Source organism: Hipposideros armiger, unplaced genomic scaffold (genome assembly GCF_001890085.2).
Source record: "Hipposideros armiger isolate ML-2016 unplaced genomic scaffold, ASM189008v1 scaffold_777, whole genome shotgun sequence".
Lineage (NCBI taxonomy): Eukaryota > Metazoa > Chordata > Mammalia > Chiroptera > Hipposideridae > Hipposideros > Hipposideros armiger.
Window position 1 is genome coordinate 527,682 of NW_017732127.1, and position 23,171 is coordinate 550,852.

The 23,171-nt window shown below is 42.2% G+C and overlaps 1 protein-coding gene across 1 annotated transcript in view; it reads right to left on the reverse strand.

Annotated features, from left to right (window-relative positions):
• Positions 1-23,171, reverse strand: part of FRMD3 (FERM domain containing 3) — a 284,121-nt gene that overhangs the window by 78,120 nt on the left and 182,830 nt on the right. Inside the window, exons 4-5 of the mRNA XM_019628278.1 lie at positions 9,315-9,393; positions 3,404-3,501 (exon numbers count right to left, since the gene is read on the reverse strand). Coding sequence (XP_019483823.1) covers positions 3,404-3,501; positions 9,315-9,393 — 177 coding nt within the window. The remainder of the gene's footprint in view (positions 1-3,403; positions 3,502-9,314; positions 9,394-23,171) is intronic.

Sequence of the window (23,171 nt, forward strand, 5' to 3'; positions counted from 1 at the left end):
ACACACACACACGCGCGCGCGCGCGCGCGCGCGCACCCCTGTGAGCTGACTGAGGGCCTAAAGTTTAGGAGATGGTACAACCCAATATCACCATGTTTCATGGGGAATGGACCCCTAATAGGAAGCTGGGTTGTCTTCAATTCAAAAGTTTGTTTGCATAGTGGCTGGTAAGGGACGGTGATGTTTGTGGGGGGCACTTGTCTTTGCAGGAAAACTTGTGAGGTCAATGGACTTGTTCTGCTCAATGCTGCAAATTAGGATCCTGGGAAATGTCAGAAATCTAAGAGAAGAAATGCCACAGGGCCCACACAGGGTAAGTGACAAGGTAAATGCCAACACTGCCCCCATCACAGGCCCTGCTTTCTTGCCCCTTAAAACTTATCTTTAACTCTGACTTCACCTGAAGCAAAAGGCAGTTTATGAATGATTGAGGATTTCTAACTCTTCCAATTTTGTTTCCCATACTAAGGGAAGCTGGGTAAGCAGCTTGGGCTTCTTCTCTCTTCCACACATGACATTGAGAGTCAAGTTGTGACAAATAGCATAAAGCACATTGGATGGCTTGTGAGTTGAAACAGGCCCTACACATTTCTAAGAGAATTTAACTGTCCAAAACACCCAAAGAGTTGGAGCAAAAGGATTAGTGTGACCAGATGATGGTAAGTAGAAAGGGCAACCCTGGCTACGGGCATGTCCCCTGGTGTGGAGAGGACTCATCCCACTGTGTCAAAGAACTTGAGATACAGGATGTTACACCTCCAGGGCCTGTTCCTTCAGGGCTCTCTGAGGTGGCAGCAGGAAGGTGCGACTCTCTACCCAGCCATTAACATGTCATCACAAATGCCTATTTACTTGTCTGTCTCCGGCCCTCTCCCACCCTCAGGGACTTTGTACTGCAGTGCCTGCCACCTAGCAGCTGTTCAGTAAATGTTCAGGAAACACGTGAACAAATAAATAAGGCAGCGAACCAATCACTCTTTCCCAAGTATAGAAATAAAGCCTATGTTGGTGCAATGTAGGCAAGCACCCTGGTTCGCTTAACACATTTAGTGGAGAATTTACTGTGTGCCAGACACAGAGGTACTGCAGTCCAAAAGGTACCCAGAGTCCTACCTTCCATGGAATTTAGAGTCTACACCAGGGGGTGGCAGTCGGGGCAGGGGAGGAGGGGGATGCATAATAAGTCCAGAAACAACTCAACAAGGTCCATCCAGATACACGAGTAAGTGCTTAAAGAATAACAAAACAGGTGTGAGAAAGGATGATGTGCAGGAGGGAGGCGACTTCAGTAGTCCAGGAAGACTTCTCAGAGGAAGCGACTTCTGCACTGAGCTCTGAGAAAGAGCCATAAAGCCCTCAGGAGTTGAACACACGAGGCAGAGGAGATGAGAACCATAATCCCGCCCTGTTGCTCTTTTGCAGAAGGAACAGGAAAAATATTTTTACCGAGAAAGGATAGAAATAGATCCCTAGGGTTCTGTGTGTTTGTTTTGCAGTTGCTATTTATGAAAAAAAAAATGCATGGCATGTATTGAATATGCTTTGTATTCAGTGCGTACAGGTAGCAAAACTCTGGGTGGCTGCCTGTTTTTCACACACTCAGAATATGCAGGAGCTTAAAACATGCTCCTTCAAAGAGTGTTAGCAAAGGAGAAGCCAAATGATAAGTCACATGGCTTCCTGCTTTGTAATTATTTACTCCACATTCCCTATCACTCTCTCTGGGGAAGTAGTTCCGACAAAGCAGATCTTTATCTGCATTTGTAATGATCTCTACAGCTGCTAAGGTATCCCCCCCCAAGCAACAGAGAACTTAAGAATACGCTTTTACTGGATTTGCTGCACAGGGCCCATGGACACCGCTGCATTTTTGAGCTGAAAGGTCCTTTCGAGGTCTGCAGTCCATTTGCAACTCTACTTTTTCCACAGGACTGATGTGTGTGCTCAGTGAAAACAGTGAGGAGGGATAAAACAGGGCCCCATGATCTGCACGGAGCCTTTGTGGCTGTATGTTAACACAGGATACTTTCCCATTATGCATCCATGTTGAGCTTGCCCTTGGAGAACTAACCATTACTCTAAATGCCTAAACGTGTTCTGATATCCTCACGTGCAGGTCTGCTGCTTGGATTAATATCGATCCATTTTCCCTTATGGAAGACGGTGTGCACCCTGACTAGGAATTCGCGGTCTTCACAGGGAACGGGGAGAACTGTGGGGTTTTCACCTCTCTTCTCTCTGATGTAAAAGAGGCGGCTTTTGGAAGCACATATTCCACTTCAGGGCAGATGGAAGGACTATTTCCCATCATGGTATCACTGTAGCTCTGACTTTAAACTTAAATCTCTCCAAAGGTTTTCACACCTCTGCCTAAATCGGCTATGCAGCACTAGGTTGCTCCCAGGGGTAGGGGGAAAGCAACACAGACACATTCCAGAATGTTCAGGGAGCCCTGGAAACAGGATCCAAGAACTGTTTCACAGCACAGAGCATCACACAGGGACAAGTCTGCCTGTTACACCGCTGGGAGAATGATGGATGTCTCTCTTAAGCTGTGAATGAAGCTTAGAATTGTGATAGGCAAATAACTGGCTCCTTCATTATTCCAGACTCTTTATAATGGTGACATGCTCACTTGGTGTTTTCTCTCTCCCTCTCTCCCTCTCTTCCCCTCTCCCCCTCTCCCCCCCACTCTCTCTCTTCTCCTAATTCCCCTCCCTGCCCTCCCCTCGTCTCATAAATATATTATTAGCATTCATGCTACAAATGGCCTCCTGACTGGCCTGAAACAGAACACCTGAGTGGTAGTCTGTGAGCCTGGTGCCCTCCTCACCAATGCTACATGACTAGAAAAGATGAAGAGTTCGTTAGATACAGTGTACATGTACCCATGTGAATATATACATACACACAAGCATGCACACGTGCACACATGTGCACATATGTATGCAAATAAATGCTTTTGACATTTCATTTCAAGTGTTTAAATTGACACCTACCTTCCTGGACATATTTTCCCCCCCTCAGCATAACCCATTAGGCCCCATAGCTGGCGGTCAGAACACAGAGCATAGAACACCCCACATCCTTTCAGAGCGCCACATAAAGTCACACATTCTGTCCCCACTGAAAGAGAGACTCTGGGCTCTAACATGGGGCTTTGAGGACCCTCTTGTTTTTGCAGAGGCCCCTGTGACCACAGCAGCCCACCCTTCCATCAGGACCCCACAGGCTTGGGAGGGAAGGTAACCAGGGGCTCTGTTGCTGAGTACCCAGCCCTGCCTGGCCTCAAACCATGGACATGGGCTGGATGGGCACAGGTAGGGCAGGTGGGAGGTTCTGAACAACCAGAGCTCTACTGTCCAGTGCAATGGTGGGGGTGGGCTGCCTCAGCCACACTTACCTTGAACAATACAGGCACCCAGGTAAGCAGCATCTGAGAAGGAGCAGAGCAGTCGACCATGGAAAATATCTCTTTTAATTTGCAGGTACAAAAGGTACCTGGAATACAAAAGGAGAAAGTTGCCCTAAGTTTTGGCGAAGGCTTGGGAGAAGCACAAAAACTGTTCACGCTTTATCCACCTGTGTCACCAGAGCCCTACCCAGGGCCAAGGAGTGGTCAAGACATGCCACGTCCCCTGGAAGGCAAGCAGAGGAACACTGAGGGACCCTCTGAATTTGGAAAATCTGAAGTGTCTGTGGCAGCTTCCAAAGCAGAGTGGCTGGTCCTTTTCAAAGAGACCAAGAAAAGCCATTAGGCCAGCAGCCACTGTCCCTGGCAGGAAGTCACAGACGATGACAACCACAGTTACGGTCACCATCGCCTGCACTTCAGGTACATGCTGCCCAGGTTCTCTGTGAAACAGAGAGTCAGGAAACGGACTCAATCGGTATACAGAGACGAGTCTCAGGGACACAAACTCCCATTAATCAATCTCAAAAAGACTGGTTATGAGGCCTGAAGGCCAATTTATTCATAACTAGAATGTCCTCTCGTCCTCTACAGGAACAGCAAATTCAGATGCCTTTGGAGCCAGGCAAACCTGACAATGAGTGAAATGAGCTAGCGTAAGGTGGTGGGGGGAAGCAGAATAGAGTGCACTGGCCCCCAGAAAGGGGTCAGCCGCTACACAGCTCCACCCCATGCCACATAGAAAAGCAGGCCAAATGCATCTAGCTTTTCCAGAAAATCAAAGAGACTAAATTTAGAAGTTGTAAACAAGAGACTACCTTGGCAAGCATGACAATTTAATAGCTACAAGTAACCACACGGGATGTTTTGATCATAAGAGATTCCTAACTGAATGGGTTATGGTGGGAGGTCACATCCTAAGGCCAATATGCTCTACCTTGAGCAAGCCCTGTCCATTGTTTTTGTGCAACTACAATAACATGCTTAAAATGTCAGCACGATCTCTTCTCCAGAACGCCAAATGTAAATACCCAGTAAGGGGTGAGACAATTCCAACCATTCCTCAATATTATTTTTACCCACATACCTCCTGTAACCTATGTATTAATATGTTAAATGTTAACTATCCTGCACCCACCAGTGTAAAAGAAACATGTATCTCGCCATTTTACTTTATATCCAGTCTTAAGAGATTTCCCTGCTTCCTCCCACCTTAATCTGCCACCAATGGATTTCATGTAAACCTTTCTTATGTTTTCTCCTCTGATTCTAATGTATAAACTGCAAAATTGCTCTTCCCTACAGCATTATCTCAGCCCCTTGAGACTTTGCTTTCAGGACTAACCTCAAAACCTTGGCTCATAATAAACTCTTTAAACCTTTCTTAAGGTTTGCAATTTCTTTTGTCAACAAAGTAAAATCCTTTGAATTTTTAATGTTGCAACAAATTCTGTTTTTTTAAAAACACTATAGCGCCAATCAAAAAATAAACACGAGCCCAAGTCAGCCAGGGGAGAGGGACCTGCCATGGACAACCTCTGGCTCAGGCTCACTCTGTCTCGGTGCCTTCTTCAGATTTCCTCACCTTTCTTAGCCAGGTGGACACTTTCATTCAAGGTTCAGGCCCGGGGCCTATTGTTTCTGACTAAAGTCACTTTGCAGATGCATGAAGATTCTTTCTGTGGTTATTTTAGAGTTTGACCCTCAGAGACCAATCTTTTCTCTGTCCATGCTCTCGGGATAGAGTAGGGACACCACTCAATCAGTCCCAGTGACCACCTCCAATGCTCAAATAACCTGATGCTTATTCAGCCTGTGAGTAGCCATATGCATGATTCCATGTTAACGGCTAAGAAATGGGGGATCAGAGAGGGTGATTAATGTGCTAAGATCACACAGCTGCAGCCAGTGGAGCTCACCGTTTCTAGGCACTGGTTCACTGAAAGTACTGGACACACTGAAGGGTTTAGTGGCTCACTGGTGTTTCCATTGGACACATCGACATCTCACACCTGCTTTGTGCTGTACACTATGCTAGACACTGGAGACGTGGTACAGGCTCAAATGAGACTCTCCGTCCCCAGTTTTGTATGGCCTTGAGTACAGGGGATAAAGGCAGACCCTAATGCATTTCTGGTTCAGAGATGGCAGTGCACTTTGTCAGAGGAACAACGTTACGCCTGGTAGACACAGACCCAGAGTAGCTCCCTGAACCAGTGCCTCTCACACTTTAATGAGCACGTGAATTACCTGGAGATCGTGTTAGAATGTGGCTTCTGATTTTCAGCAGGTCTGGGTGGAGCATGAGGGTCCATATTTCTAATAAGCTCTCCAGTGATTCTGGGCTGACGGTCCATGGACCACACTTTGAGTATTAAGGTTCTAAGTCCGGGGTTCTCAGCCCTGACTGCATGTTAGAATCACTGGGGGAGCCATTAAACAACTCTAATGCTGTGGACCCCACCCCAGACCCAAATAAATCAGAACCTGGAGCCTCACAGAAATGCATACACGAATGTTCACAGCAGCATTATTCATAGTAGCTAAAAAATGAAAAAAAACCAAAATGCCTATCAACTGATGAAGGTACCAAAGAAATGTGGATATCCGTACAATGGAATATTATTCTGCCATAAAGGGAATGAAGTACTCATTCATGGATGAAAGTTGGAAATATTATGCTAAGTGAAAAACTGCTAGTCACAAAATACCACATATATGATTCCATTTATAGGAAGTGTCTAGAATAGTAAATCTATAGACAGAAAGTAAATTAGAGGCTGCCAGTGCTTGAGGGAGGGGAGAATAGGGAATGAGTGCTTGGGTACTGGGTTTACCACCAGGGTGATAAAAATGTTCTGGAATTAGAGCATGGTGATGGAGGCACAATTTTGTGACCATACTAAACCCATTTAAGTGTACACTATAATATCTGCCAAAAGAAACCAATACTTTTGAAAATCCAAACTGCCTTAGAGTTGTGGTTCTCAAATTTTGATATGCTTTAAAATCACCTGGAGTGCTTATGAAAATACAGATTGCTGAGCCCCGCCAAAGGCAGCAACCAAATTCCCAGGAGATGCTGACGCCGGTCAGGGGACCTCACCGTGCAAACCTCGGCCCTAAGCCATGTAGAATATCAAGGCTGCACAAATAGTTGAAATGATCAAATCTTTTTTTTGTAAAAGAAAAATGTAAACTGCCAGGCCAAATGCCACAACGTTTCTACTTGCTAAATGTATGCATTGAACAGAAAGCATTCCTTTCCACTTTTTGATGAGTTCAGTCATCAAAAAAAAAAGAGTTTCAAATAACTACTTACTGATAGATGAGAGATTTGGGTTCCAGTCCCATCAATCAGAAATCAAGTTTGACAAAATCTTTCTGAGAAAGAAAAACCAGCTTTCACAACAGCTGAGCCTCGGTCCTTGCTCGTATCAGTGACCTCTAGCAATACTCATGGATTATTGTGGATTCAACATAATCCACTGAGCCTTACAAATGGCTTCAGGTTCAGACACTCATTTTTTTTTTAATACAATAGCTACCAATAATGATAATGCATCTTTCTTCCATATCACACCTGCATGAAAGGATTATGCAACAAAAGCACAAAAGGATCTGGGGCTTACATTGTTATGCTACCATTAATGATAAAGCTCCTCTACTAGCCTGAATTTAAAGATGATTCTGACTAAAAACAATTAAAACCAATATACTTTGATTACATTCAGTTGTATACGTTTACAAAAGTCCCAGAATTCTAAAACACTGTTAAGATAACTATGCAAATGGAGAGAGAAAGGAAAGGTAAAAAATGATTTCAAATATCCTTGTTTGTGAGTATTTGTGTTGTTTTGCTCTTTAAACCTAGCTTTTTCTCAATGTTTCTTTACCCCTAAGCATGGTCATGAGTGTGATCTTAACTTTTCATATGTTCAATTCTTAAATTTTAGATTAATCTTAGAATAAAATAACAATTCATCTAACAAGAAAAACTAAATTCTTTCAAGATAGGGTTTAAACCCTAAGTACCTGGGGCATTCCACAGTTTCTAGATTCGTTTTGAATTCTAAGGACTATACTAAGAAAAGACCATTTCTACCTGTGCAAGGACACAGCATTATCCTAATTTCCTTAGGAGACATAAAAATGTTCACAATTTTCCACTATTCATACCTTACCTATTCAGTCAAATGCATGCAAATACTAGCAAGTTTAATTGAGAGAGATTTAACTAGGGTTATTAGCTAATACTTTGTTCTCTTTTAGTTTCAAATGGGACTTTTCTCAACAACAAAAGATCCATTGATAATTTTTATTGTGACACACATCAATTTTTGTCCTCCAGACAAGATTATGAAGAAAACAAATGAAAAAAAAATGAGCTATTTTGGCCCCTGGAGGATCTTCCTAATTATACTTTTAGTACCCAGAGAGCAGGACAAATATGTGTGTGTGTGTGTGTGTGTGTGTGTGTGTGTGTGTGTGTGTGTGTTAGCGCATACAGCCCCTGCATTCTGGGCTATGCACAGAGTAGGAATTGAGGAAGATTTTATCAAATAAATGAATAAATTTTTCAAGCCAAAAACCAGCCAAACATTATACGATTCCAGTTATATGAAATGTCCAGAACAGGTAAATCCATAGAGACAGAAAGTAGATTAGTGATTGCTAATCACTGGGGGAGGGGCTGTGTAGTGACTGCTAATAGGTACAGTTTTTCTTTTTTGGGGGGCAGGGGGGGAAATGATGAGAAAATGTTCAAAAACTAGATAGTGGTAATGGTTGCCTAACACTGTGAATGTACTTAATGTCAATGAATTGTCCACTTTGAAATGGTGGAAATAATTTTGTTACGTGAATTTTACCTCAATTAAAAAAACAAAAAGCAGGCCAGATTGCAAAATACCAACGGCTACTTATAATGTCCACTATCTATGCATTCCTCCTTTCCACACCTACACCCTGACCCCGCCCCCAAGCACAAACCTCACCAAATGGCTGTGTGCAAATAAATCAAGGAGAACAGAACTATCTGCTCCCTTCCAACATCACCTTAATGTCAATATGGTCAAGCTTTAGCAGACATTCATGAATAATGAGAAAGCAAAATATCCAAGAACCCCACACATCCCCCTGCAAATGATCGGCAAACTGCACTTGCTGCTCTGTTGCATTTTGTACCTATGTAGGTTATTTTGAGAGATGATTACGCAGAATGATTTTTGCAGTCACCAAATCAGAGCCTCATCAAGAGCTAAGCACAGAATTCCTCTGCTCCATCCACAAAGTTGGCCCTTCCAGGACCCTGCTCAGCTGCACTGGCCAAGGCTATTCACGGAAGCAAAGCCCCCAGAAGGTGGACTGAATGTGGCCCCAGCAGAGGGAGACGAAGGGAGGAGGCCCAACAACTGGATAATTCAGAGAATTGGACTGAGAAGAGTCTATAAGGAGAGGGAAGCCACCCCCCCCCCAGTCGGTCATTTAGCAAGCGGAATGTAGGATGACAAACAGTCCATTCTATCAAGTGATCCTCTCCCTCCCAGAAAAACTTGAACTCAAAGATAGGCCCTAGGGGCTGCACTCGCTGTGAATTTGCCCATATCCTAAAGACAGTCATCTTCTATTTATTTTTAGCACCCCACTGTCAGATGTTTTCAGAGAGTACCTCCTCCTTATAACCGCTGCTTTTTGTGCAGTTAATTATACTCCCAATGACAAGTGTTTGAAAAATCCTGGGTCAATTAACTGCAAGAGAAACATTCCAAGCCAGAATGCTGAGTTGAACGCTGGCTTCGTTGAGATGTTCTGCTCTAGAGAAGAGGTATACCTAACCTATAAGACTCAGAGGCCAGGCCGGTTAAAGGCGCACGTTAAACATAAAACAAACGAAAAATACCTTGTGAGCTCTTCTTTAATCTTCAAGGGTTCGTGTGGGTAGAATTTCACTCTAAAGCACATGGTGTATGGTGGATGAGCTGAAACATCATAAAGAAAAGGCATGAGAAAAGCAGCAAAACACTGTGGACTCGAACACACACGGGAAAGTCAGCCATGAAGCCTTACAGCCCAGCCTGGGGGATGGGGACAGGGGACAGGGTGATTTTCTGAAAGAAGCAGATATCATGCCCAAGGAAACAAAACACCAGTGACAACAAAACTCAAAACTCTTGACAGGACGCCCAAAGCAAATGCAGGAAACAGGCAGTCTAGTCTCTTGGCACATCTTTCCACATCACAGCTCCCCTTTATTCCTTCTTTCTCTGCGGGTCACAGCTTCAGATCACATTTTCTCTTCTGATCCTTCCCACCACCCCCTGTGACAAATTGCCCATAAACACCATTCAGGTTTCTGGCCTAGTAAAATACTTTGTAGCCTATGAGGTGGAAAAATGTCACTGCACATGACTAGTTTTCCCCAAGTGATGGTGCCTTTGAATTAAAATCAAGATTTAAAAAATGGAGTCAACCACACATCCATCCTACTTTGCATATTTTTGTACTATTTTAGTTATTACCTATTTAGGAGGTAGTCAATTATGTGAAAAGAAACACTTCTAGAACTTCCTGATTTGTGTGAATCAAGATAACACTATGCAGGCTGAAATTCTGCTTGAGACTCATGATTCTGGAATGGTCTAATTGCATTAAAGATTCAGAACTCAATGACCAGCTAACGGGATTCTACAGGATTTCTGACACCTTTAATTAGAAGACCGCTGTTGACTTGCAATATTAACCTAATAAGTGCACACAAGCATAGCAAGATACCTTCAGATTTCAGTTAGCATATAAAATGAGCATATTATAATCAACGAAATATGATGGTTAGTGTTACTATTTCTATAGATCTGACATACCCACTCATTTCTTGCCTTTGTATCAGTATGGCTACTCAGGGTCAGCTCTGAGCCTACATCCAAATGTGACTATGAAACAGCATCCCGTTCTCCCCCAAGCCTCCTTTCATGATAAGCAGGGGATAAATCACCCGCCAACTCTACAATGTCTAGGGCTATTCTGTATGTAGACAAATTCTTTATGTAGAAAGTACTATCAGCATCAAATATGAATGCATAATGAGGATAATTTAATATTGAAAACAATTCTTAAAAATAATTTGAAAGAAAGCATCCAAATCACAGGAGAACAGCAGTATTTTGCTGGCTATCACAGAAAAGAAAAACTAATTAAAAATACACCACACACACACACACACACACACACACACACACACACACCCCACCCACCACCACCTAGAACTCTCCATTCAATGCTTTCCTTCTCACCAGGAACTAGCAAACTTCTTAACTGAGTTAGGTGCCCCTACCCAACCCTGTGTTCCCCAGATTTAAGAAAGGAAACATTTTTCTGGAAGGCTAGGAGAAAATGGACACCTCCTACACAGTGAATAAACAACGAAGAAAAATGCAAATGCCTCTTAAGTCATTTATCTTTCATGACATCTAGAAATTCAGTTTTGACTCAAAATATCTTAACACATTCCCCAGATTTCTTTTGTATAAATTATCACCTTCATTTAAAGGATTAAAACTAATGGGTTTTTTATTATAAACCGTCTGAATTGTCCTTAATAGAAAGGATGAGACAGTTTTTATAAGAGAAGAACAACAGAGCAAGAAAATGGAAATAACATAAGTTTACTCCTTCTCTCCTTTCATTAAAGTCCTCAAAATTAATACATGTTTAAGCACAACCAATGAAGATTAGATAGATGATAGATAGATAGATAAATAGACAGATAGATAGATATAGATGATAGATGATAGATGATAGATAGATAGATAGACAGACAGATAGATAGATAGATATAGATGATAGATAGATAGATAGATAGATAGATAGATAGATAGATAGATAGATAGATAGATAGATAGATAGATAAGATAGATAGATGATAGACAGGTAGATAAAACCATTTCACCTTCCTTCACTTTGTCTCTATTCGAGCCCTTTCTGTCCCTGAGGTCCCCACCCCACCCCAAACTCTCCACGAATGTTAATAACTTCATTTATATTTTTCCTCCCCTTTTACCATCCTCACCTAAATACATGCCAAATGATTACACATGTGAGGGATTTTTTTTATATAATTCATTCTCACAAAACAAGATCATACTACAGATGTTTCACTTGCTTTTCTCACTTAACTCTATATTCTGCCCATCCCTCCAGGACGGTAGATCTATAATATCGATAATTGTGTAATAGTTTATACTATGGATACACCAGAATTTACTCCACTACTTCCACTCTTCTCTTTTAATCATCATTCAGGCTGTTTCTACAATTTCTCAATTCAAGCAATTCTAATATGTAGATAAATCTTTGTGCACGTATCATTAAATGCTTCTATTTTTATTCCTATAATACAAGCTCTAAAAATTTGAATTCTTTGGTCAATAGGTATGGGAAAATATTTTAAGGGAGCAGAAAAATAAAAGCCGACTAAAGGCAAATTGGGGAAAGGAGGATCACAGAAGATGGCCCCAAATTAAAGCTGTCATTTTCTCTCCTACCTGGTTGGCATATCTGTTTACAGCCCTAGGCTGGCTTCATTAGGTATCTGAGCTCATCTGGTACAAATCAGGATTTGCACTCATCCTAAGGGATCAGGCAGTGAGGCTCACAGGCAGCTCTCCAGGTGGCCATCTTTGAATACCCCCAACTGTAGGAAGTCCCTCCACCCAATCATCCTTGCTCCAAGATCTGAAGTTCCAGAATGCTCTACTGCCTCTCCCAGAGAGAGAGCCCTTCCATCATTTGAAGATGGAGCTTATGGTCCTTCTGAGTCTTCTCTAAAATAAACATCCCCAGTTCTTTTAACTGCTCCTCATGTGAAGCAGTTTTGAGCGCCCTCACCCTGGGTATATTCCTGTCTACTCCGTGTTTCCTCAAGCACAGGGTCCCAGGGGTTGCCACATCAGCTCAGGTGAGGGGACCATCACCAGCGTCACTTGGGACATAATTGTTGCTTCCTTTCAAACAGCCTCATCTCATTGCTGACTCACTCTGACTTTACAATAGACCAACATTCTTTATTCTTTTCACATATACTGTTGTTAAGTCATACATTAAAGAGCCACTAAGTTCCTGACATCTCCCTCATTCTCTAGGATGTGATGGTGGAAGAAATTAATACAGGGTACTAGTGATATGCTCACCATTATCATTATAGACCTGTTATCACAGAAGGGATGAGAGTAGGCAGCAGAAAAAACAGAAAGAGACACTTTTCAAGTCTAATATTTTCTATCCATTTTCTTTTTTCTAAAACTTATTGTTCAATTACAGTTGACATACAATATTATATTAGTTTCAGGTATATAACATAGTGATTCAACATTTATATACCTTACAAAGTGATCACCCAGATAAGTCTAGTACCCATCTGACACCATACATATTTATTACAATATTATTGACTATATTCCCTATGCTGTACTTTACATCCTGTAACTATTTTTATAACTGGCAATCTGTACTCCTTTTCTTTTTTAGTTTCAGGCATACTAAACAACATGATGACTAGACATTTATACCCCTCACAAAGTGATAACCCCCCCCAGTCTACTATCCCTTTGACATTGTATGCATGCATCTATCCATTTTCTTCTCCATCATATATACCTGTACTCTATCTTTCTCACATATTGTTCCAGCATCATTGACCACATGTCACCACTAAAAGAAAAAGTTTCCCTGAAAGTTAAAAGGAACATATGATTTTGACAGTGAACCACGAGTAGCACCAAAGACCCGCTTTGACAAGAAGCTCAACCTCAGGCCAGCTGAGTGGTGCGATGGTTAAGAGCTGGCTTGGGACGCCAGAGGGCCCCGGTTCGGATCCCACATATGAGGGCCAGTGACACTGCCCTCTACAGCTAAGATGCTGAACAACAGCTCAACCTGGAGCTGGGCTGCCATGAGTCGCCGGCGATGGCGTAGGCTGCAGCCCCTGTGTCAGTGGGTTGCCATGGACTACCATGTGTAGCCAGCAGCCAGCGTGAGCAGCCAGCAGCCACAGTGAGCAGTGGTCCAGAAGCCGGCGCCTGATCTGCCTCACCCGGGAAGAGCGCAATGATGGTGCCAACTTGGGCCAGTGAAGCAACGTCCTCCACAACTAGACTGAAGAACAAAAGGACTGCAACTTGTCTGTTCCCCTTCCCCCAATTCCCCAGCGCTGTTCCCATCCCCCCAATTCCCCAATAAAAATCTTTAAAAAAGAAGCTCAACCTCATCCCTGGGGCCTGAGGAGGCCACCGTGGCAGCAGGCTTCACCTTGAAAAACTCACTTACGGCTCTAGCAGCAAAATTATGTTATAAAGCAAGTAGTAAAGCTAAGGAATGCTTCTTCGCAGAGTTGAAACAGGCTGAAAAGATAAATAATTTCCCCAAAAAATGTTGATCTAGTTATGGATGACAAGATTTATGAGGGTATGGACCTGCATGTCTTGTTTAGCTTTTTATCCCCAGAGCTTATTATTGATAAAAGACTGATTCTCTGCCTGTCTGGTTGAATGAATGAATGATGATCCCCAACCTGTGAGGCAGATGTCAAGAACAGCTGGCCCTGCCATCACATTCATCCCATCAAAATGATATGAAGGGTCTACAGTCTGAATTACTATGGCAATTGCTAGGATTTATATTTTGAAAACCTCTGGTCCTACATCTCAACTTCTGCCCTTCGACATCTGGAACACATTCAAGGACTTTCGAGTTGGTTAGAGTAGCTACTTCTAGAGAAAGGATTAATTAATTCAATCAACAAAATACTTCTTATGTGTCTACTAGGTACCAGGCATAGGTTTAGATGTACAAATAACAGCAGCTGTAAACAGAAAAAAACTGTCTTCATGGAGAACACATTGTGGTGGGATATACAGGTATAAAATTCAAACAAATAAATGAAATATATAGGATATTTGAAAGTCATAAATGCTAGGAAAAATAAAGCAGAAAGAATTTAAGGGGTGAAAGACCATCCCCACCTCTGTTCCTTTTGCTCATCCCCACTATGACCAAATCCATGAAGACAAGTACAATTCTCTTTTCTACCTTCTAGAAAAACAAAACAAAAAACAAAACAAAACAGAAAAGGTGGGGGGAATACAATTATTTAAAATTCTAAATCATTAAACAAGAGGATGGGGAAAAAGTCACCCCCAAATATGCTGGCACTGGTTTGGGGTCAAAAGCCCAGCTTCGAGTACTGGCATGCACCATCCCAACAGTGTAACTGCTGAAAAAGAAGACTTCCCCGGTTCAACAGGTAGCATTTACTCCCTGGGCCCTGTCTAAGGTCAGAATCCCCTTGAGGAAATGAGCCTATCCCCTTCTCCAAGCAGCTAAGTGTCTCTGCCATTCCAGTTTCCATGTCTTCTCATTCTTGAGAATGAGAGAATGAGAGAGGGAAAGAGAGATGAAGTAAAGGATGACTCTTATCTGTGCCGAATCATTGGCACAGACTCAGTAGTTGGAAATGTCTAATCAAGGACCTATCTGTGGAGCAGCGAGCATCTGGCATGGAGGTAACACACGTGCAATAACACCCACACCCTGCACTGGGGCCCTACCCCAACAGTGTCATTATGAATAGCCAATGTGGGCCTTCACTAAACTGGACACCATGGTCACCCATGGGGGAAGGCATTGCAGTACATCGCTACTGTGGTGCTTAAGCTTCAGCACCAGTGACAGAGGCACATGGGGTGGTGGCATCCCCAACTTTCTCAGGGGTAAGTGCCTGGATTTGGAACGGGACTTCCAACAGGGACCTTGAGCAAGCCACCTAACTTCTGGTTCCTGCTCTGGAAGAGGGGACAACACCAGAAGTCGATTTGCTTCCCAGAGATGTTTTGACAGATCCAATGGGCTCTTGGCACACGCACACGGCACATTACCTAAATGGGAGCTTTTGTTTTGTGGGGATCAACACTCCTGCCAGAAGGAAAGAAAGGGGGGAGTTGGGACTGGGGCGGGGTGGGGAGGAAGATAGGGAAGCCTGAATTAAACTCAACAACTCAACAGCTGAAAAACATTTACTCAGCCACGTAAGTGCTAAAAATTAGAATATCACTGAGTAGCAGAGAAGGAAGAGAAATGCAAAAATCCACTTTAAAAAACATGCCAGGAGCATATAATTACACAGAGAACAGCAGGCCTCCTCTCTCACGGCCCTCCGTTACCTGCCAGACAGGGCTGGGGAAGCTAAGTGTCTCCGCGGGACAGCTCAGTGGCCCTTTTCTTTGCGTCAGCAAATCCCGGGGTATAATAATTTTGGTAATTTGTTAACAGTGAGAACACGGGGAGAGGAACAGCCGTTTATAAAGCAGAGACAGACTTTCTCGTCTCCACTATGAGACCTTGCCCAGAAATGGGGATGGAGATGCAAAACGATTAAGTGAGCAGGCTCCCAGGTAACAACGAAAAAAAAAAAAAAGACTTTATTTTTAACCCACAACCATTCTCAAATCTTTGTAGAAACAAATGGGACTTTTTTTGTGAGTGAACTATCACTTAGTAGCTTTTCTTAAAATATTTCCTCCAAAAACTGTAAAGAACTACAGAAAAACACAAAAACATAACTTTGGGAATATACATATAAACTCCCGAGCTTTCTCACATACCTTCTGGCTGACACCTATGAAAAATTTCCCCCAAACTCCTTTAAACAGTAGTTGAAACTTAGAGCCCGTGGCTCCAGCAGATGTTGGAGCAATTCCCACACCTGGAATGTGTCTCTCCTGTGCCTCCCTCCTCTGGAACTGAATTGAAAAAAAAATGTGACCAATCTGTCAGACTTTCAGACTCTGCAGAAATACTGCAGATGGTCTGGTGTTGCTGAAAAGATCACAAACACCCTGCAAATAAAATGCTTACTTTCCAAAAGAGCCCAAGTAGGCATCAAGGGCCCCTGGCTTTTTCAGGCACAACTGATACCCTTTTATTCCTAACCAAATGCACAGCGTCCCTCCCCTATCTTTTGGGGGTGGGGTTTTACAGTGAGAACTGAGGAGCACACCCCCACTTCTTCGCGGTGTGTGATGGCACGCACAGGGACGCTGATGAATTCACCTGTATTGCCTTCGACAATGAAACTTCTCAGGTGCACAAACTCTGCACACATGCAAAATGACAGCTGGACACCAAAAGGCCAGAGCATTCCTCACTCATTCAATAAACTATATAACACTTGGGATATGTTCAAACGAAGCAGCCATAGAGAACTGCTCTCGTAGGGACTACGCTCCTCGTTGGAAACGATTATTATTCAGTGACAACTGTTACTGCCATCAGCATCAAGATCAGTGAGAATCCCATCACTCTGTTACTAAATGACAATGCTACTGGCACTGTGTTGCCACTACATTCCAAGCAGAGATGGTTTCTTAGAAATTATATTTAATTCATCCTCCTCCTGTTAGCGTTCTCGCGTATGTTTTAATCACACACACGGCGCGGCGTGCCCACACATGCGTGCACTGTGCGAAGGCACACTCTAAGAACTCTCTTTGGGGACTTGGGAGTGCTGAGCAGCTCTCTCACAAATACCTGTCCTCGGAGTTCTCTGCCTGCCTATGCTATTCAGGAAAAGCTCTAACAGGGATTCTGGCGCCCAACATGGCTAATCTCAGGTTCACCACATGGACAAATTGCTACGGCCAAACTTAAAATGCTCAGCTTCCATTCCCTCATCTGTAAAATGAGGATAATAATGGAACAACCTAGAATAGTGATCAGCAAAATTGCTCTGTAAGGGGCCAGGGAGTAAATATTTTCAACTTTGTGGGCCTCAATGTCTCTGCCTCAACTTCTCCACTCAGCTTTTATAGTGTGAAAGCTAATCACAGATTAGACGTGAACAAACCGGCATGGCTGTGTTCCAATAAAACACTGAAATCTGAACTTCGTATGATCTTCATATGTCACAAAATCTTGTCTTTTGCTTCTTGTCCCAACCATTTAACAATATAAAATCTATTCCCAGCCTGCAGGCCATACAAAACCACATGCCAGGCCGGGTTTGGCCCAGGGACCATAGGTTACTGACCCCTGATATAGAGACCTTGATGAGGATGGTATGGTTAGTGATGTAAAACACTCAGCAGACCACCTGAGACCTAAGTAGTCAACCCACAGGAGTTATTATTACTCTAGAAGTCGAAGAAGAAACTGACATGGATGAAGTAGAGCCCTTCACCTTGACCAAGCCCTGTATCCTGAATTGAAGGGTGATGGGGGGGAACTGTCATTTCTCAGGGAGGAGTGGGAATGAAATAGGCACACAAAGGAAGAGATATTTGGCAGTCCTGTTTCTAAAGAAGAGCTTTGCTACCTGGGCCTAGGGTGTAGTGACCAAAAATTTTTAGCCAAAAAATGTTAGCAAAAGTAGAGGAAACTGAAGGCAAGCGATCCATGTGCCTGTTCACTATGCATGTTGTGTAATTAACTGGCCCCTCAGGAGTCATGTTGGTAGGTGTAAATCAACTAGTCATCATAATTATAACAGCTAAATTCAATTACTTATGCAACTTGGTACTGAGATCTTATATTACAAAAAAAAAAAAAAATGTGTCCACCCGGAACCTCAGGATGTGACCCTCTTGGGTAATAGGGCCTCTGCAGATGAAATTAATGAAGATAAGGCTATACCAGGTTAGGATGGTCCCTGAGTCCACTGACTGATATCTTTCTAAGAGAAAGGAGAGGGAAACTTGGACACAGAGAAACATAGGGAGAAGGTGATGTGAAGTCAGAGGCGGAGACTAGAGTGATGCACCTACGAGCCAAGGAAGGAATGCCAAGGATGGCCAGAAACACCAAGAGCTAGAAAAGGGAAATAACAAGTGTTGGCGAGAATGTGGAGAGCAGGGAACCTTGTGCACGCTGGTGAGAATTGCTGCAGCCACTATGGAAAACAATATGGAGCGTCCTCAAAAGGTAAAAATAGAACTACCATATGATCCAGCAATTCCACTTCTGGGTATTTATCTGAAGAAAACGAAAACACTAACTCGAAAAGATATGTGCACCCCCATGTGCACTGCAGCATTATTTACAATAGCCAAGAGATGGAAACAACTTATGTGTCCACCAATGGTTAGAATGGATAAAGAAAATGTGACACACACACACACACACACACACACACACACAGGAATATTATTCAGCCATAAAAAAGGATGAAATCTTGCAAACATGGATGGGCCTCGAAGACATTACGCTAAGTGAAATAAGTCAGACAGAGAAATACAAGTACTGTATGATCTCATTTATAGCTCACTTATAGGTGGGATCTTAAAAAAATGTTTAAAAGCTCATAGACACAGAGAACAGGTTACTGGCTGCCAGAGGCAAGGGAAAGGAGCTAGGTAAAATGGGTGAAGAGGGTCAAAAGGTACAAACTTCCAGTTATAAAGTAAATAAGTCCTGGGGATGCAATGTGCAGCATGGTGACTATGGTTAATAATACGGTATTGCATATTTGAAAGTTGCTAAGGGAATAGATCTTAAAAGTTTGAATCACAAGAAAAAAAATTGTAACTATATATGGTGACGAATGTTAACTAGACTTATTATAATTATCATTTTGCAATACATACAAATATCTAATCGTTATAATATACACCTGGCACTAATATAACATTATGTCAATTATGCCTCAATAAAAAAAATTATTTAAAGAAAATGAACAGGTGCAAATGCTAGAAAATTAAGGTGGAAGTGGGCTAGAGAAAGTGATTTGAATCCAATGGATTTTCCCCTCCACAAATATGTAAATCATTTATAACAATAAAATAACTTGACCAAGAAAAAAAACAGAGCTAGAAGAGGCAAGGAAGGATTCGCCCCTAGAGACTACAATGAGAGCCTGGCCCTACTGGCACCTTGATTTCAAACTTCTAGCCTCCAGAACGGTGGAAGAGTGAATTTCTATTGTTTTAAGCCACCCAGCCCTTGTTAAGGCAGACTTAGTAAACTAATATATTCAGCAAGAAGAACAAACAGAACTGGAAGTCAGGCATCCAAACTGGCCTCATGGGTGGGTATGGGACCTGTGGCTTTTATCCTTCTGTTCTTTACAACAGAGCAAAATCTATGCTCCTGGTTCTCTCTCTTTCTCCCTCTCCCTCTCTCTCAGAAGGTATGTTCCCATCGACGAAACCATTCAGTAGCAAGCGGACTGTTAGTTAAATTAGCCACAAGGGATGCTGGGAAGCTAAGTAATGCTACATAAATATCACCATCAAAGACAGAAATTATAGGCTTCCAGGAAGAGCCATCATAACTTCAGGGAGGGAACACTACAGACATCAGCCAGCAACTTGACTCAACCTTGCTCTTTAAGGCTGAGTCAAACCATGAATGCAGAGGCTAGGGGTCTTCCCCACCCTGATTTGCATGCAAAAGCCATTTCCAAGCACCCCTGTTCCTTCAGGGTGCTTGGCAGCACCACAGGTGCCTGGTAAATAGAGCAGAAGATCTTAACTACCCTGCTGAGCCAGTCAGGCACCAGCCAGGATTAAGCAGAGAGCTTTTTTGGAAAAGTAAGCAGGCTTTCTTTCATCTAGGTCTCTAGTTTTATAAGTACATGCTTGATGCATAATACACTGATTCCTTCCTTTTTTTCTTTCCTCTTTTCTCTTTCTTGACTTTTGCATAAAGTGTTCTCTCCTTTTGTCTTTTTTTATTACCAAATGATATATGAAAATGTTCTCATTGTAAAATATCTGAGTGAAATATAATTATATAATAAAAAGTGAGATCTTCACTTTCCTCTACCCCACTCTCTTCCCTGGAGGTAACCACAGTTAGTACACATCTTTCCAACCCTTCTTCTATGCACTTAATTCATATAAAATAACCTGTTTATTTTCATATAAATGAATAATTCGATATGTGAGTTTTTACTTGTTTTTTTAACTTTATGATGCATCTAATAAAACTTTCAGTGTCAATAATGTCTGTCTGCCTTTATGCCTTTTGATGACTGCAGGTATTCCACATAATTTATTTAGCCTTGCCAAAACTGCTGGGCTTTTTATTGCTTCCAGTTCTCAATGTTATAAGCAATGTTGCACTGGACATCCTTGCAAAATATATACCTGTGCTGGAATAAATTTTACTTTAGATAAGACTCATAGATATTACCCTGTTGGATCAAGAGATATAGGCATTTTTAATCTTGAAAGATACAGCCATATTTCCCTCACAAATGGCTTTACTCATTTATACACTCCCACCAGAAGTGTTATCCTAATCCTCATCAACTGGATATTATCAATATTCACAATTTTCTCAGTATAATAAAAATATCTAGTTTTAATTTGCACTTTCTTTGTTACTGATATTTAGCATCTGTTTATGAGTTTATTGGCCAGCTATTTTTATTCCTGTGTCTTTTCACATTTTTCTGTTGAGTTGTAAGAAATAATAATGCCTTTGTACAGAGTTTATTAATCAGGACAGCTGATCTTCAGCCAACTCTGGGCAACACCAGTCTCAGGAACACCCATAGTCAGAAGGATCGTTCTGAGGTCAGGGTAAAGGACCTGAAAGTCAGGGATCACTGGAGAGTGAGATGGGGACAGCAGGAGCTGTTCCTCCAAGGAATTACATCCTCACTGCCTACTTAAAGGTTGTCCGAGTAAAAGAGGCATGCCCACACCCAAGTAGGAAACTGTCTTTGGTTCTGCAACCAGATCCTTTTGATAAATTCATGGATGAGTTCCAGGCATTGAACACAGTTTCTCTGAGTTAGCATTGTATAAGCCTTTGTTTAATTTTTTTTCTTAATTTATATTAATGTTTCTAGGACATGAGTATAAGAACATAGAAATTCTTGATACTAAAAGACATCAACAACAACAAATCTAGGTTTGTGATGGTGAGAAAATTACATAAATTTGTTCACTAACATCCATACAGCAGAGGGGCTCGGTGACAGGTAAGAAGACCCTTGCCAGTTCCTAGAATCAATGAGTTCCTGCATCTGGTTTAGAAACTGAATTTCACACAATCCTTTTTTTCCAGATTTAGATTCCATTTGTCATTAGATTGAAATTGACCAGTAGTCATATGTCAGCATTTTTACAGCATTTTTATAAAACACTATAAATTTGAGTTGGTTGTTCAAATTTATTAATAATAGAAACAAAGCTCTTACGCAGCAAATTCTTCACAAATTTTTTTTCTTCTATTAAGTGTTGAAATACATCGTACTTTAGAGATAGATTTACATTTCAAAATTGCGTGTGGCTTAGGGAAAATATTTCATGACATTTAAAAACCAAAGTCAAAGAACCACTTACTATAAATAAGTGTCCTGGGAAATTGTCTAAATATTTTTCAAATACGTAAAACAAAATATCAAAACTTGGTAGCTAAGCGATAAAAGCTAGGCATCAGCTATGTTTTCCTCAGACATGCCAGTTCACTCTCATTATCCTGCATGTCATTCTGCACAAAGTTTCCTGATACCCCTTGTGCTGCTACTTATCAGATGCTTGTCCCAACCCTATCCCAGCCTCACCCCAACAGCCTGACCTCTCTGGACCCCCATGCGCACTGCTGTCCCTGTTTTCACCTGACACATCTTACTGCCATCTCCTTGCAGCCCCCGTCGCCCACAGCAGCCATGGGCACTCGCTGTCTGGCTGCCTAGCTGTCTTTCCTGCACTGGCCAGACAGAGTTTGCTCTTGAGTGATGGCAGAGCAAAAGGTGGAGAAATGGAAAGTGGCAGATGAGGAGGGGAAGGAGGAGAGAGGAGAAGGGAGAGACAGGGAGAGAAAAAAAAGGAAGTTAAGGAATAGACATGTTGGTTGCTAGTGTGCCATCCAGGTCCACGTTCTTCCTTCTCCCACTTAAAAACCCTGCCCAGAATAATTTCTTCATATTTGAAGAGAAAAGAGTCACCTGAAGGATAACAGGCAACATAATATGTGCTAACCTGATCTCCGATGAGAAACTGATTTATTGCTCACATTTCAGAGCCCTGGGAAAGTTGGCACGGAGGGATAAATGGATTTCAGGGCAAGCAATGAATTTGTGAGGTGCATTTCAGAAGTTCTCCTCCAAACCATAAATAAATGTAGGTTGACTACAGCCTGGCACCAGTGCAGGACAAAACATCATGCCACCTGGGACCACTAGTCAACACCCTCGTCACAACTCCTGAGGTAGATGACCAGGTATTCTAGAAAGAGGTTTCCCAAACTGACTTCTCCAACAGAGTGTTAAAACAACAACGACAACAACAAAAATCAACAACAAAAGGCAGGTCAAAAACCAGACCTTGAAAACAATTACCCAGAAAAATTATGTATGTTAGGGAGTGCGATGGGGTGGAAACTAATACACTCTTCAGTAAAGTTACCAGCAAGATTTTAGTTTCAAATACATCTGCTTTTCTCATCTCCACCTCTAAGACGGAACCTCCCACCCTGAACCATTTACTAGCTCCTCTCATAATCAGAAGAAACCAAGCACCTGATGATTTTTTTAACAGATATTTAACCATATAATCCAATTTCCCTGTTTGAATATGAAATATGAGGGTAAGACGGCAGGGAGAGGAAGAGACACAGGAGGCTATAGAAATAGTGACTGCCAGGAGGACCAAGGCCAGCAAATAAGAGAGAGGTCACACAGCTCTCACTGGGAAAGCGAACCCCCCACCCACCCTTTAACTCCAGTTATTTAACTCCAGCCATTTCTTGCCCGGCAGGA